The sequence below is a fragment of the Calypte anna genome, chromosome 3, assembly GCF_003957555.1.
Source record: "Calypte anna isolate BGI_N300 chromosome 3, bCalAnn1_v1.p, whole genome shotgun sequence".
Taxonomy (NCBI): Eukaryota; Metazoa; Chordata; class Aves; order Apodiformes; family Trochilidae; genus Calypte; species Calypte anna.
Window position 1 is genome coordinate 31,625,206 of NC_044246.1, and position 16,366 is coordinate 31,641,571.

The 16,366-nt window shown below is 39.2% G+C and overlaps 1 protein-coding gene across 1 annotated transcript in view; it reads right to left on the reverse strand.

The window, feature by feature from the left end:
- Window positions 1-16,366, reverse strand: part of UST (uronyl 2-sulfotransferase) — a 154,409-nt gene that overhangs the window by 72,627 nt on the left and 65,416 nt on the right. Inside the window, exons 3-4 of the mRNA XM_030448503.1 lie at window positions 9,643-9,798; window positions 1,739-1,818 (exon numbers count right to left, since the gene is read on the reverse strand). Coding sequence (XP_030304363.1) covers window positions 1,739-1,818; window positions 9,643-9,798 — 236 coding nt within the window. The remainder of the gene's footprint in view (window positions 1-1,738; window positions 1,819-9,642; window positions 9,799-16,366) is intronic.

Consider the following 16,366-nt stretch of genomic DNA (forward strand, 5'->3'; position numbering starts at 1 on the left):
CTTCCCCATCCAGCTTCAAATTAAGTTTTTAAAACATCACCTTAGAATTGAGGAACAGAAAAACAGCATACTACTTCACCATTGGGTGTAACATTGCCAATAAACTAAAACCTAACACTCTCAAAAGTGTTTAATTTATTAGAAAACACAAGGAAATGCTTAACCAATAGTAAGCAATGTTGATGCACTTCAATTAAGCCTATGTTTAAACATTCATCAGTCTATTTACTACTCAATAGCTACTAGTTAAACCAAACATCCTCTCACTAAAATGAAAAATATGTTTTTGGAGTTTATAAGGAACAGCCAGAAAGGAAGCTGTAAATACTTTTATAAATCCTTTATAATTTTTATATATCTGCATTGGAAGAAATAAGTAGAACAATTTCATTCCATGGATACACTACAGAAGAAAGATGCTACCTGTGTGGCAAGTACATCCCATAAGAATAGAAAACAGGACCTTGGAAGTAGCAAGAGGTAACTGTTTCTCTTTTACCTGTTCTCATGTTGCATATGATCTCTGGAAGGACAGTTTAATCAAAAAACATCCCTTTGGCCTCCAGGTGTGGCTACTTGTTTTATCTTGCATTTTGGCAGAGATGATTTACCAAAAATGTGAAGTCCTATCCTAATGAATTTTATCCTTGACAGATATATTAGAATGGAATGGAATAAAATCTCATGGAATCAGAATAAAGAATACAGATGATAGAAATGTTATTTAACCCTATTTTCATGTAACCAATCCATGCCCATAGTTAAGTTACAGGTGAAGTGACTTCCCAGTTGCTCAAAATATTTTGTTTTCTAAAGAAACTAAAACAAAACATCCTCTCCCAACTTTTATAATTTCTTACTACACCGTCTATGCACACTTGAAGCCATACACTCAAGGGACAGGCATTGCCATTACCAAGTAAACAAAACGCTGGGGTGTCAAACTCTTGCAAAGATCTGCAGAAAATTCACACTTCTACAGACTTTTAAACCTAAATGCAAGGATTCCAATCTAGTGGCACAGACAAAATGGTACCTTAGTATAATTTCCAAATTAAATTTACAGCCTAAACAATAACAATCTGTGGTTAGCTTTAACCTCTATTCAATGTTAGATGTTAGCTGACAGGGCTCATTTGCATCCTTCCAAAAGTTTCTCAGAAGTTTCACCCAAAATGTGTTTTCTTCACATTACCTGCTATAATAGAATGTCATATAGAATGGCTCTAGAGCCTTGGTGCATACTTCTAAGTAGCTGTCAGAAAAGCCTGCAGTCCTGTGATACATAGAATGATCCATTTGTATGGTTATATACCTTTTTTTCCTGTGCAATGGGGACTATTTTGTCAGAGGAAAATTAAATTGGTTAAATTGAAGAGTTGATTGAAGTTGACAGTATTTTCAGACTATATAGAGATAAAACATTCACAACACTGTGTTGCCACTTTTAACCAAGTTACCATCTCGTGCATGTTGGCTGGAAATGTTATAAACCAAGGTCATTTCAAAGGCATGCAATAGCATCTTAGGTTTTCACAAACATACTGTACATAACCATTCTGTACCAAAGAAAGTGTAGGAAAAAACCCACCCCAATTGCTGAATGTCTTCCAGTGCCAGAAGGGAGGAGGTGAAAAGTACATTATATTGTTTATATGAAAAAGAGCAGAAAATGTTCTGTATATTACAATTAATAGAAATCAATGAAAAAGACTTTTAACTGAAAAAAATGCCTTACCTTGAGAAGTTGAGGAAATGAACATGTCTAGTGAATAAATAGGGCTGCTCAGCAGTGCTTATGTTTTTAATCAATTCCATCTAAAAAGAATTAACAAATCAAATTTTCCATGTTATGTCAACACACATTTTGATACAAAGATAACTCTCTATCAATATTTGATGATACAATATTTGATGATATTTTCAAGTCCAAATTACTCAGGAACTCCTTCCCTGCTGTCCCTCCCAAACACTTCCAGCAAGATAGCATGACTACTATTTCATAGCTAAGCAAGTAAGGTTAAGCTTTAGACACCATTCTGCTATCATGGAGCTTATGTACTTCCAAAAGTGAGTATCAGCTTAAGGAATGGCATAAACTAAGAGAAAGACCTAAACCCTGCCTGAACCTGCACCAGAGCTTTGAAAGTGGCAGGTACCCTTTAAAAACGTTGGCTTTATTCAGTAAAATACCAAAATGTTCGAAGCTGAAATAGAAAGGGAGAGCTAAGCCAATGACCATTTTCCTATAACAATTAAAAACTGCCAGTGTTCCCAGACCACTGATTGATTTGTCCATTTAAATACAGAAATCAGCACTTGCCATTCCTTCTACTATTACAGCAAATCAAGAGTATAAACTAGATGGGCACTTTTAGAAAGATAATACTAAAATCTAGTTCATACACGTTCACACTATTTAAATTTTTGTTGAAAAATAAATTATTTAAATTTTCAGATCATTAAAGTGGAATAATGTAAACAGAATATACTGAAAATTGCTCACCATGGATATCACTATCTACGTTGTGTAAATTGAGCTCTAGCTATGATCTAAAGGAAGCTGAAATTGTCTAGTGGAGCATCACTCCAGAGAGTCGAGACATTCTGGTTAATTTTGCTTCCTTACTATTAATTTCCTAAGATCTATTTTCAGTTTTTCTGTTCGATGCTCAAATGCAGGCTGTTACAGGGACACTGAAAATGAAATTATAGGTTTACTGATTTTACAAACTGGGTAGTAGAAAGTCATACAGAAAGAAACAAATTCATAAACTGGTGGAAAAAAAAAAAAAAAAAAGAGGTAAGAAAAGGTGAGCCAAGCATTCTGGTTTGAGTCATATCTATTTATGTCCTAAATTTACACACCATTATGGAGACATTTATTTTTTAAAAAAAAATCTGTTTCTGAAAACTTGAATGCTATAGCTAATATAGACAAAATAAGGAAAAATATAGGTTCCAGCCTGTTATGTGGCTAAAATAATCTGACTATCATGTGATGAGTTACTGCACTAAAAGCGTGAAGAGCATGGTAGAAAATGCTGCCCATGCTACTACAAAGACTAAACTACATTTAAGGGACAGTAGTAGTCAATTGTTTTTCCTTCTATTTCCCAGTTGCCATATACTGGCATTTTGCCCTAACTGCTAAGCTGCGTGTCACATCTTACTGCTTCTCATCCATCTTTCATTCTCCATTTTTTCCTAGGACATGTAACTGTCTGCCTTTGTTACGAGCTATAGCCATTTAACTTCTAGGACCAAATAAAAAAAAAATGCACACACTAATATGCTTTTGCCTACTTTTCCTCTGCCTATAACAATTTTATATATGTACAGGTACAATGAGCACTGAAGCAAATGATTGTATTCTCAGGCTAGGCCTTTTCCTGCTAAACTAGTTGGAGTACATAAGGGTTATTAGGTATATAGCTTGTACAGCAGGGCATATTAGATCTGAGAAAGTATTCAGGGCATATGATTGTATCAGGGTATATTAGGTTTGAGAAAGGCTGTAAATCCAAGGCAATGGAACATAGAGAATATAAAATCACCAATATAAAGACAATATGAAAGAAAAAGGGAAACAAGAAGACCACAGACTTTAAAAAAAGACTTTAAAAAAGAAAAAAACAGGAAGAAAGGGAATAGCCTCCCTGCTTTAGTAAGTCATATCTGAACTGTTTGGTTCAAGTGTAAACAGGTTTTTACACAGCTCCTTCAGTACAATATAAATGCTATGAGAGAAATGAATAAACCTCATGAAGAGGAAAGCTTGCCCAGACCAGAATTAAAAATCACAGGAAACTTTGCAGTAATTGTCACAAAGTAATGGAATATTACTTGTTAATACTCTGAAAAGACAGAGGGTTTTCTAGTAAAATAAAATAGCAAAAGTTTCCTTAGGACTGGTAATACTCTCTGCCAAAAATTATATTCATTCACCTTACAGAATGAATAAAAGAGGGGAGGCTCTAAATGGTGAGTATCAGATGGCTCAATTGACTTATTTTTTTGTTTTTACCCAGACAAGTTACAGAAGTGAAGTTCTCAGAACTGTATGAAAGTGTTACTCTATCTGCTCGAGTGAAGGAAGATGGCAGAAGGAGGTTACTGGTACTGGCTTAAAAGTCTATTCATGCCACTGCAGTTACCACTTTAACTCCACCTTGGAATAAACGAAAAAAACATCATTAGAATATAAATATGGAGCTGTAAACATCATCTACCCGCACAAAGTAATGCCACTGAGTTTTTAAAAAGAAAGGCAACTTTAGTATAATACAGCTAATTAACACCTGTGTGGGTATATGTGAGTGCCACAGGGTACCACACAAGCCTAACTTGCCCCTCAGCTCACCCTGGGACTGGTACCAGTTTATTAGTACCAGGCAGATTAACACTTACACCACCAACACCATTCCCATTGCACTTCACCTGATGTCAGCATGAGGCTCCTGTCAACCTGCTGGCAGACTAGCACAGACACTTCTGCCTCAGGAGCAAAGGGAGCCTGGAAAGATGCACAGAGAGCTGGACAACATCTGGCTCCTGGCTTTTTTTTTTTTTTAATCTCTTGCTACCAAACTCATTCTTCTGAACTATGATAACTGCTCACTCCAAAGCAGACACAAAATTTTGTCTTGACTTAAAGTACCTTCATATTTAGACACTTACTGATCACTGGACTTGCAAGCAGATGTGGATAAAGCCACAATATGCATATGAACAAACAAGCAAAAAAACTTCTTTTAAAAACACTGCCAAAAGGGTAACTAAGGCTCAATTGAAACAACACACAGATGTCAGGAGGGAAAAATAAATAACTGCAATGGCTCATGGCCACGTGAAGACTGTAGCCATATTTCTCATGAGATGCTCTCTCTCTAATCCCACTTTGCTGAACTGATTTCAATCTAACAAGCCAAACACACTGCTCAGGAATAAAAGTTAAAAAAAAAAAAAAGGTAACAAGGAAAAAAAAAAAAAAAAAAAAGGTCTTCCAAAGTCACCAAGAAGAGTAAAGTCTCTAGTGTTATTTATTTATTTATGTAGTGTTTGGTTGGTGTTTGGTGCTTTTTTTTTAATACTATGGTTACTATACAGGACAGAGAAGAGTGAGCAGAGAATGAGAGCTGAGGAAAGCAAGTTCCTCTGGATGGCACGAGTGATCAAGGAGTCATACATACAAGCACACATGATCTAGGAGATGGTCTTAAACCAACCTAAGTTTGTAAAGAGACAGAAAGGCACAAGCAGCAGAAGATAAACTACCCTGGCAAACACAGTTAAGGGAGAGATGAAAAAGAACACATCCATGTTTGGAGAGAGAGAAGCTGTAAAAATATCTGAAGGAAGCCTGAAAGGAACACACATCTGCTAGGGTAAGGGCCCATAAAGAGCCATTCCTTGTCCTCACTTTTGCCCTGTGCTCTCCTATGGGAGTCAGGTTGTTTCAGTAAAACCCTGCTGAAAAAGATTGAAATTTACTTTTGAAATTAACTAAATTGCACCAGAGCATTAATGCTACTAAACAAGGATCCGTGGAGAGGGAAATGGTGGGAAACAAAGAGCATGTGGGGGGATGCAGGTGCTGGCACCCAGCAGCAGAGCTCACAGCATGACCCAGTCCCATCAGCTCCACTGCTGGGCAAAAGGAAACCAAAAGCACTGGGTGCAGAGTGCTGCCTGAGGAAAGAAGAGCATGCACACCACATGGCAGGAGACTGCAGAGATGATAAAACACAGCAAGCAGTTGCAAAGATCTCTGTGGTGTGGTAAGCATGTATTCTCTGTCTTTCCACCCTTTCCTCTCAAACACCAGTTAATTGCAAGGAGCAGATCCTTGCAATCTTTGATTTGCTCCCTGGAATAACATCTTTCTACTGCAGCGATTCCTTGCTTAAGCTTTTATTCTATTTTTTTCTCCAAAATTAATTTTCTTCTAAACAGTGACTTTAAAGTAGACAGATCCCCAGAGGCAATTCCGTAAACTACAAGCTATATTTGAAACTTAAAGCCCACCTGAGCAAGAACACCAAGATGCAACACTCCAAGGGAAAGTTTTTTCTTTGTCCTCTGACCGACACTACACCACTGTAGGATCTCAGTTGACCATACAGAAGAAATTTGTATTTGTACTCTGCTGTTGCTGCATTGTAAATAACACTCCAGCAGATGGCACAGTCAAATGGTTTTGGAAAACACTGAATGGGGCCCTGCCCATGAGGGGAGAAACATGGAGGATGGTTTAGCTCCAGCCACAGAACTGATCCAGCAAAAAAAGTCAACTCAGGCCTGGGAGTGAGGACACCTTCCTCTTCTGGAACTGGCCAGCCCCCTTACACTGCCTGCTCAGCACAGTCCTATTTGGTTCAGGATTTGGAAGAGGTAAATTCTACTGGGAACAAAGAAGTAATCAGGTAATAATCCCACCCATACTACAGACAAAATGTTACTACTTTTTAAAGCTGCTGTATTTCACTTGGAGAATTCAAGGTCAAAATGTATGAAAACGGTGAGTCAACATGGATTTTCCAAGTGAGGTCAGCTGGGTAACACTATGGTCTCTACCAACACTGATACAAGTTGGATACAAAAATAATCCCCGTATCTGTTTTTCTTGAGAGTTTTTTCTTTCTTCTACTGCTTTCAGCCTCTGCTGAAGGCATGCAGGGTTCAGGAGGCACAAGTATCTACAGGTATTTGGTATATCACTTTCATCTCAGCATTCATTTCCATAAACAACTCACAGGAATGAGACTAGATCCTAATTTTCAGCTCTTAAAAAACTGGAATGGTTTCAAGAATTTCTTTAGCTCCCCAAGCTCCTATGACCAATTTTCTGTCTTTAAGAAAAATTAGTCATGGATTTTTAGTGTGTTAAACTGGAATTACGTAGAAATTTGGCTGCACAGCCATAAAGATGGGTGGTAGGACACAGTAAGAGTAACACACAGTTACTCCTGTGTGTGATTGGTATTTGGATATCTATAAGCGTACTCAATTTTTGTTCTTCAGATGCAAAAAAATAGGCATGTGGGAAGAAGTCAGGGAAGGCAAAACCCACGTTTTTCAAGAGTTTATGTCATTTCAAAGCCACCCCAAGTAGACTGACTTCATTTTCTGTATTTAATTTTAATATTCTAGCAAACTGTAAGGCACAGATTAATTTATCTGTTTCCAGAATTCACTTCCTTATGCCCACAGATGTTGAATGGCACTTCTTATTGCTGACAGGCACACACAACTCGAGAAAATTTCTTAGAAGGAAGGTGAGCAGAAAAGGGTATGAGAATATATGGATTCCAGTTTTGTGCAGTCCTTGCAGTCATTAAGAACACCTATGCACTTAACTTACTTAACAACAGCAGGCTGCATTAGCTAAATATTTACAGGAAAGTCTTGGGTGGATCAGGGCTTTAACCAACCACAGGACAGATAAATGACAGAAGAGATGTATCATTGCAAGCAAGAAGCCCATGCTCATGCTAGAAGCCAAGACCCCAGCTCTTGTTTCTTTCCTTCCAATGCCTGAAACCTGAGACCATTCATTATGGCCTGAAACTCTTAACTTCCTCTTGTGTACTCCACATTAAAGGTGGGAGAATAAATCTGTTTTCCCATATTCTGCTGATAAAAAATGAGAAGACAACTTAAAATACCCTGAACAACAGAACAGTTACTGTCTGCAGGCATGTTTCCTGGTGATCCAAAGGCACTTTTCAGTAAAAGTACTCATTAAATTATAAACCTATTGTAGCTATGTAAATAAATCATAAGTTAAAATAAAGTGACTCAAGTTAAAGTAGGCAAATCTATAAAGTAAATCATCAGCTCTGTAGGAATATCCCCAATACCATCTGTGTTCTAGCACATCTGCTATCTAATACACTAACAGTTTCTGGAGTGCAAAAAGTAATGCAGTTATTCACTCTCTATCAGTGTACTGGTTGCACCAAAACCAAGTCTGGGATTCTTAAGAGTCTTAAAGATGACAGACTAAAGCACAGAAGATCTTGAGATGCAACCTTGTATCAGGTTTAACATAGGACAATCTCCCTACCACAGAAAGGCAGAACAGGACTGAAACAAAGCAGCTGATGAGAGTGAAAGCTGGTGATTATAAACACCTGAAAGGTTTTGAAGTTTTAGAATTTGACTCCCTGGATGGGGAACATTGTCAAAACAAAACCCAAACAACCAAAACCACAAAAGCAGTCATAGCCACCGAACAGCACAGGCCAGTTCGACCCACAGGGGACGGGAGCATTGTGTGAACTCTCCAGGCTCTGTGTGGCTCCCAGTGGGACACACACCAAGGGATGCTGCAGTGCCTGCAGCCCAGGGCTCTGCCCCTTCCTTGGGGCACAGATTAGGTAGTGGGGGTACACTGTCCTCCCCCACAGCCTTTTACTGGGGCACTCCATGCAGCCATGCATAGAAGCCTTTGGGCTGGCAAACCTTGGCCTGCTGGCCCCAGCCTGCAGCTGAACCTGAGTGCTGTGCAGGGTTAGGTGACCGGCTACTACTGGGACCCTGATGGCCACCTTGTAAAGGAGGAGGGTGGGACCTGCAGGAGCAGTATCTGCTCCCAGATTTCCATTTGGAATGAACTGCTGTAACCAAAATAACAAACTTAATGCTTGTAAACAGGCTACAAATAAATCACCCCCGATCACAGCACAATGCCACTGGCAGGCCCACGTCCCTATTTTAATCATTGCATACATCCTTTTGTGGTTTGCAGGCTGCTATTCCTGTGAGTGACACAGAAGTTACTGTAGCACTGACCTGATCAGCAGATCAAAATAGCAGCTGTGAGCAACAAGTGCAGCAATTGTGGATATGGTATCAGACTACATCTGTACACTTTGGAGCCTGAGGTTTTTTGAACTACTTACATCAAAACCTACTGATGGTGGCAGTACAGAGAGCATACGGTTACCCTAAATACAAGAGAATTTAACTAATTTGATCTTTTGTGGAAACAAATCTGCAAAAATAATGCACTCTGCATCTTTACAGGAAAGTGAAAAGAAGTGTCTGGGTAAAATGTTTCATCTGATATTTTTTACTTGCTTTTGTGAGGGTTGTGTGATAACATGAAAAAGGCTGATGAGCAAGAGGCTGAGATAGAATCAAGGGCATGTCAGATTATAGCAACGTGAGTTTGCATGGCCATGGGAAATAATAACTTTTTGAAGAAAGTCATTACCAGGAGTGAATTTAAAAAGTAAGAAAAAGCCAACCAGACCATGTTGGCTGCTGGACAGTGTGTTATGGTAAATGGCTGTGCCCTGCAGATACATTAATACAAGACCTAGAAGCTGTTGGCATCTAACTTCACTTGCACTAACCCTTCTTGACCCTGCTTCACTAACTGCTGACAAAATTCAAGAGCTGCCTCACTGGAAGTTAGTGTTTTTGGTTAGCTTCCACACTGTGTTGCTTTTGGCTCTATTATCCATTTCTTCTACTAACTGAAGCCTCTCGTGAGGATGATGAAATCTGGCTGATTACTCAGGTCAGAGTAGCAGTGTACCTTTTCAATTTGATTTCTGCTAGCATATACCTTTGTTTCCCAGTTTCACAAACACAGTAAGAAAACAGGATCTAAGGTGAGCAGAGGTAACTTACCTGTTCATTTTTAGTCAGTCTTGTTTTGTTATGGATGTCAGATGTAACCAGGTTGAATCCATGTTTCTCTGACAAAATTCTCAAAAGCAAAACCACAGTTCGACTCCCACACTTTCCAACTCTGTTGTAGACCACCTGGCTGGGGAAAGGAAGTACCTAAATAAGGATTGAAAAAAACCTGAGTCAGTGGACTGGTATTTTTGGTTTTGAGTATCTCCTAATCACAGCATGTTTTGACTGTTAACCAACAGATACCTACAGGAAAATTTCTAAGACATCTACCAGCAAGTTAAAACCCCTTTAGAATAGAAACACTTGGCTCAGGAGGTGACAAGCTGAGCTTTCTCCCACATAATACTGTTTAATATAACAGTGCAGATTTTTAGCAACTCCAGAAACACCAAGCCACTGCTGATGTCTTCTAGTAAAAATAATAATGGGCTTAAGCTTGCTGCTTGTAATCTCAGTGCAAACAGTCAGCTTTAGCTAATCACCTCCCACACAAAGAACAAGGAGGAGTGAATTTGCACTACACTTTGGCAACTGAAAGTGAAGCTGACATAATGCAAGAGGAATGTTTGAATTGCAAAACTTTAGCTTAAAAAGAAAAAAAAACCACCCAACAACCACTAGTTGTATAGAGCTACAATTAATCAACTGTTTCAATTTAAAACATACACATGAATCTTCCAAAGAGATTCAGAGAACATATCATGCCACTGGCAACCTATGTACTTGTGGAATAAACAACACCAGAGGCCACAGGTGGCCTGGAGGCCAAGTGGCACAGTCCGATCACATTTGTAGCTGTGATGTTGGCTGAACCTCAAAACAGAATAGGCACATCCAACCTGCCCCCTCAGAAGTATCTCCAGTCAATGATAACACTTGCAGCATGCTCTCCTCCCTGGTAAAACAGAACAAGCAAGCAGTCAGTCACTGTTTCAAAGTACACTGGATGACTTCTTGCTCCAGGACAATGTCCATGGGTTGTCCTTCCATTAAGATGAATTCTTAAGTCACACCATTATACTGGCCGAATATATACTGCATAGCATATAGCAGCAGCACCTAATAACACACGTGGAGAGGAATCTGTTTTCAAGCCTTTTGAATCAGCTAACACAGCCAGGAGCTCCCAGTTTCATCTGCAGTGGAGCGGATTTGGCACTCCTTTACGGAAAGCTCATTTTTCTGTTCTGACAACAGATACTGAAAGTTTCCCGGCACTGGGCCTGCAGCTTTATTGCAGGCAACATGTGTTCAGCACAAGGAGTAGCTCCTAGGCCAAAGTGATGGTGTGTCTCAACCTATAGTTAACTTTTGTTGCCGATGCAATCACATTCTCCCAGTGGAAGGATTTCTAACATGAAAGCCATCAGATGAGGCATGTGGACTTCTGGTACTTCTCACAGTATTTGAACAGCTAATAGATCTTCATCGGGGAAGAAAAAGGGTTCCTCATCAGGCAGCCCTTCAGATTACTTTCAAAGAGGGCTGCAAACCAGAATTTAAAAAAAAAAAACAAACCAAACAACAAAAAACCAACTAAACAAATAACAGCCCCCCCCCAAAAAAAAACCACAATAAAAGGAAAAATCTGTATTCTCTTACATTACTATTGATACTTGTTGCAATGTTTAGGATATGCTTCACTGCAACAGAAACAAAACATGGAATCTGTTTCTCCATATCATCTAGGGAAATGGTGGGTTTTGGTGATAATAGCCTTGGTTAAATTTTCCAAGTCCTAGGACATTGCATCTGCTTATTCAAGAATCAAGCACAGGCTTCCCTAGGCTTATATAAAACACACATAACACACCAAGTCTAACTATTTTGTAACATTTATATAAAGTTTTTTACGAGAAACCTATCCCTTTATTCCTTATCAATCTTTCCTTCAGAAGCCTTGCTTCCTATGAAAAGCAAAATCCCAGCTTCAATGATCAGAGAACTCCAAAGGTGATGAATTCAACATCTCTATGTGACACTACAGCTCGCCTTCTCCAAAACAACTGTTAATGAGGTCTGAAAGGTTAACAAGCAAACACATTTTATTATATTGATTATAACAACAGGGAACACCATCATGAGAGTTTTTCTTTCTGGATATACTCTGGATTGTCTCCTTTTTGATTAATTTCTTCTGTGACAAAACCCAATATTAGTATTTGCCATGGCCCTGCAGCACTATTCACACAAAACCACTGCAATGTGTGCAAAATGAGTTTCTCCTCTGCTCAGCCACATGCTTTTGGCATGCTTTGCTGTTCAAATATGTGGAAGTCTTCAAGAGAAATGTGAAGCAGTCTGGCAAGTGCCAGTGGAGGAGCAAGAGCTCATACAGGAGGCATTAGCTTAGCATCTTGGATACAGGATAAGTGATGGGGTTTTTAGGGCTACAGAAACATTTTAAAATACTTCATAATTATGAACTGCTTTGATTTTCATAGCAGAGTTGCATTTTGCAATATACTGTAAATTTTTTTTTCTTTGTTGGCATTTCACTCATTTCAAGAGGAATTTTGCTGCACCCAGATAACATTTAAGTTGTCATTAAACCCCTGACTTGATTAGCCAGTACCCTCAGGCAAATCTTATTAATACCATTATTATAAAATGAAGTAAAATTAAAGCAGGTGTTTGTAAAGTCCCTATTGTAAGTGCAAACAACTTTATCAACTGAAAACAATGTCAGCTGCTACCAAGTTTGGCCAGGTCTCACCTTTGTTACTGAAACACACCTTCCTACATAGCATGAATTTATTCTACACACTGGCAATAGCCACGGCAACCCCAAAATATAACCACACACAGAACCTCACTGTAGATAGAGAAAACTGAAATAATGGACTATTATTTTCAGACAATTGTTTAGCTTAAAGGAGGCCAATATATCAATGCCTTGATTCAGTAAACATCTGAATGCACTTAGTAAAATGGGACAAGATACAAGATAACTATTAAAGCTCACAGCTTGCTTCAGAAGAACAGTCATTAATTGTAATCAAGCCTTCACTTGCAGCACTGTTGAACGTGGCTAGCTTTAAGGATGAACTGCTGAAACTCTGCCCGTGTTTTGTCTGTTCACATCACCATTCCACTTACACACCTAAATGCACCAGGGGGTGTGCCCACTGCACAAAGAAAACCATGCAGTACCCAGGCTTTTGGCACATAAGCAGGTATTTGCTTAATGTGACCAGTTCCCTTAGGACACTGTAAATCTACTTTCTGCATTTTAGTGTCTGAATAATTTCATAGAAAAAGAAAAGCGTCTTCCAGAAACCTGAGTTTGTATCAGGCAGATCTAAAAATACAGAAGAGATTGGAAACTTTTTTGGAAAGTTTTTTTTCCCTTTCACAATACACATAACAGCAAGGCTCAGACAATAGAAGAGATAGTGGCAGAGAAGGCACTTAAAAAGAAGACTCCTATTAAATTACAAGAAACAAGATAGATAACAGCAATTGGAGGTTTACAAAATGCTAATTAGATTACATTTTATTTGACAATAAGAATATGTATCATGTAGAGTAGCTAACGAGGTGATGCTCTGGCAACATAATACTCATGTAACAATAGCCACAACTTCAAAATAATTACATAGTGACTTTATTGAGCACTGCATCAAAGTCCAGAGGTAATAGAAACAATTCAAACATGTAATTCACTTTGGAGTTAGATGAATTAGTACTTACAGCTATAAAAAAGTAAAACCCCCAGTATAATTACAACAGCTCTCTCTAAGGGTTTGGAAAATTACACAACAATTTCCTAGTCAGTTCAAATGGAGTTTTTGTACTTGTGTTCCACAGTTAAAGATGTCAAGAAGCATTGGGGATGAAATTGAGAAGAGAAAGCAACTTTATCCCAAAGTGAATTTGCACTATGGACAACTGTGAAGAAGCTCTGCAGGCATGTTTGCCAGTTTCAGGAGGGGAGCTGTTTCTCAGCTATCCTGACAAAAACCTGGGTTTCTATTTTCAATGGTGGTTTTGTCTCCAGGTAATCTTTCACAACACTAGAAAACTTAAACAAGATAATTGCTTGCAGTGCAAACAATTTAGGTATCCACCCAAAGCTTAAATTACTCCATTTTTTCTGGGCCAAGTCCTGTAGAATTTTGCCAGCTTGCCAACAATTCAACAGTCCTTTGGATGATTTGCCCAGGCAGATGGCCCACACCAGAAAGACACGTTCCCAGAAAGAAATCTAATATCTCCACAATTTCTGCAAGTGACCAACCCCTGTCCCTACTGATGACAGAGGCCAGAAATGGGTGCCTGACCTGGCTTCTCCTTTCTGAGCAGAATAACCTGTAGTCTGATTGTACTCCATATTCATGAGAACGAGACAAAACAACACAGACAAACCTGGAAAGGTGTTGAGAGCAATGACACCTTTGCTCTCGTGACATCACGTATCTTTATAGAGCATCACATCTTGCCACTGCAACCTCTCCATTTCTTTTCCTGTCTACTTGAGACTGAATTATAAGAATTTAAAAAATGGGTTACTGGGTCAAAGCTATGGCCCATTTGGCTCATGAGTACTGGAAGATACTTGTTTGACACCTACAAACCCAAGCTATATTAGCAGTCCCTTTCTCTATAGAATCTATCCCCATCCTCCAGCACCCCCAAAGATTGCATATGGCATGTCAGAAGGTACTTCTTTATGTGTTGCCTGCAGAAGTTCTTACACAAGCTGGCATACCAACTAATTTCAGAATTTTGTTATTTACCATGCATTTGCTTTTTATCTCATCTTCTAGCATTTCCAGAGAATACCCATTCCTAACCATTGCGTGTTTAATAAAGAGAGATCAGATAATTCAGTCTCCAGCTTTGATATCTTCTTGGATTTATCAGATGACTTTTTTTTAAAGTTTGTCACAAGTCTGTCATGGCCTATGTAAAGACAAGCTCTAAAGCCACTAAGAGAGAACAAATTCCAAACCTAACTTCAGGAATTTCTGCATAAAATCTCATTCCAAACAAATACCAACTTATTCTCACTCACTTTTAAAGCAATTACAATAAAGAATTGGTAACACAAAGAGTTACAAAAAAGTCAGTATAAAACAAGTCTGAGTGATGAAAATAGAGAAAACAGCATAAATTACTAGTTAGCCTCGTCCTTCTCTAGCTAAACCACACAGATTCAGTCATGTCAAGGTCCATAGTGACACTTGAGAGAGATAAGCTTTTGGAAGTTTCCAACTCTAAAGCAGACCAGACAGTTTGATCTTCTCTGTGAGTCACCAAAAATTCACTGGAAACCACAAGAAAGGCAATAGATGAAGTTTGTTTGTTTGTAAAGCCAAATAGTTTTGTTTGTTTGAAACCCATATAGCTTAAGTGGAGCACTGAAAATAGGGCAGAAGAAGAAATGTAAGACTCTTCTGTTGCAGTTTCATTAAGCAACTGATTTAATTGAAAAAGGATGACTTCCTTCCACTGCCCCAGACAACGCATTTCATCTGTTTGGCAGCTGGCATATTTAGAGGAATGAGTTAAAATGCATTCTCTAATGATTCTACATCTGTAAGCACCAAAATAAATTAAAAACATAAGTATGGAGCACAAGCAGCCACAGGAGACTGGTTGCAGACATAGCCCTCAAACTGAGACTAAAGAAAAGTATTACTATGAAGTGTCAGACAAAGCTAATGGTTCTTGACATGTCCCATGAAGCAGATCTGTATATCCAATATGAAAACTTCCAATAATTTGTCTCTGAAGAAGTACTGCATTCAAACCTAAAAAGAACTCAGTCCAAAACATAGTGAAATCTGCCTGTTAAGACTCAGATCAGGTCCTATTACCTATGGCTATACAAAGACCAAATCTAAGCTAAGATAGTAGCAATTCCAACCTGAAAAAATTACAAAGAAAAGGTCAAATTTTCTAAGTTGGATGCCTCCTGTCAAGAGATTTAATTTGAGGTTTTTCATACAGTACACGTGGATATACCTTCCTACAACAGCAGCTGACAGGTAAACAAAACCTCTACTTTTGCAGTATGCTGCAGAAGCTTTCTCACCAATGAGAGAGCAGAACCAAGTTTATTTCAGCTAGGTTGTTCTGGGTTGATGGGGTTTTGGTAGTGGGAGAAGGGTCCCCAGAGGGGGTTCCTATGAGCACCTGTTGAAAGCTTTCCTGGCTCCAAAACGGCTCCAAACTCTGGCCCTACCTCTAGCTAATGTTGAGGCCACCAGTGAGAATGGATGCACCTCCTGCCATTAACACATTCAAGAAGGGGAAACAACAGATTATAAAAATCCAGGGCAGAGGAGAGAGAGAGAAGAGAGCTATGCCAGGGAAGGGAAAGATACCATAGAAAAGGGCGATGAGAGAGACCAAGGTTGGTGAGGAATGAGGTGCCTTGAACTCCAGTGCCTCTGCATCCTGTGGTGAGATGTTCCCCTGTAGCCTATGGAGGAACATGGTGGAGCAGTTGTGAAGCAGCCCATGAAGCATCCCATTGGAGCAGTTGTGGTCCTGCTGCCTGTGGAGGATCACAGAGCAGCTGTTGTGGACCTGCAGCCGTGGAGGACTCCATGGCTCCGTGGGCCACCTGCATTTCAGCAGTTTCCTCCTGAGGGACTGTGCCTTGTGGGAGGGTTTTGAGAAGTACGTTCTCCCTTGGGAGGAACCTCACGTTGGAGTATGGGGAGACTTCTCCCAGAGAAGGAAGGAGCAGCAGAAATCAATT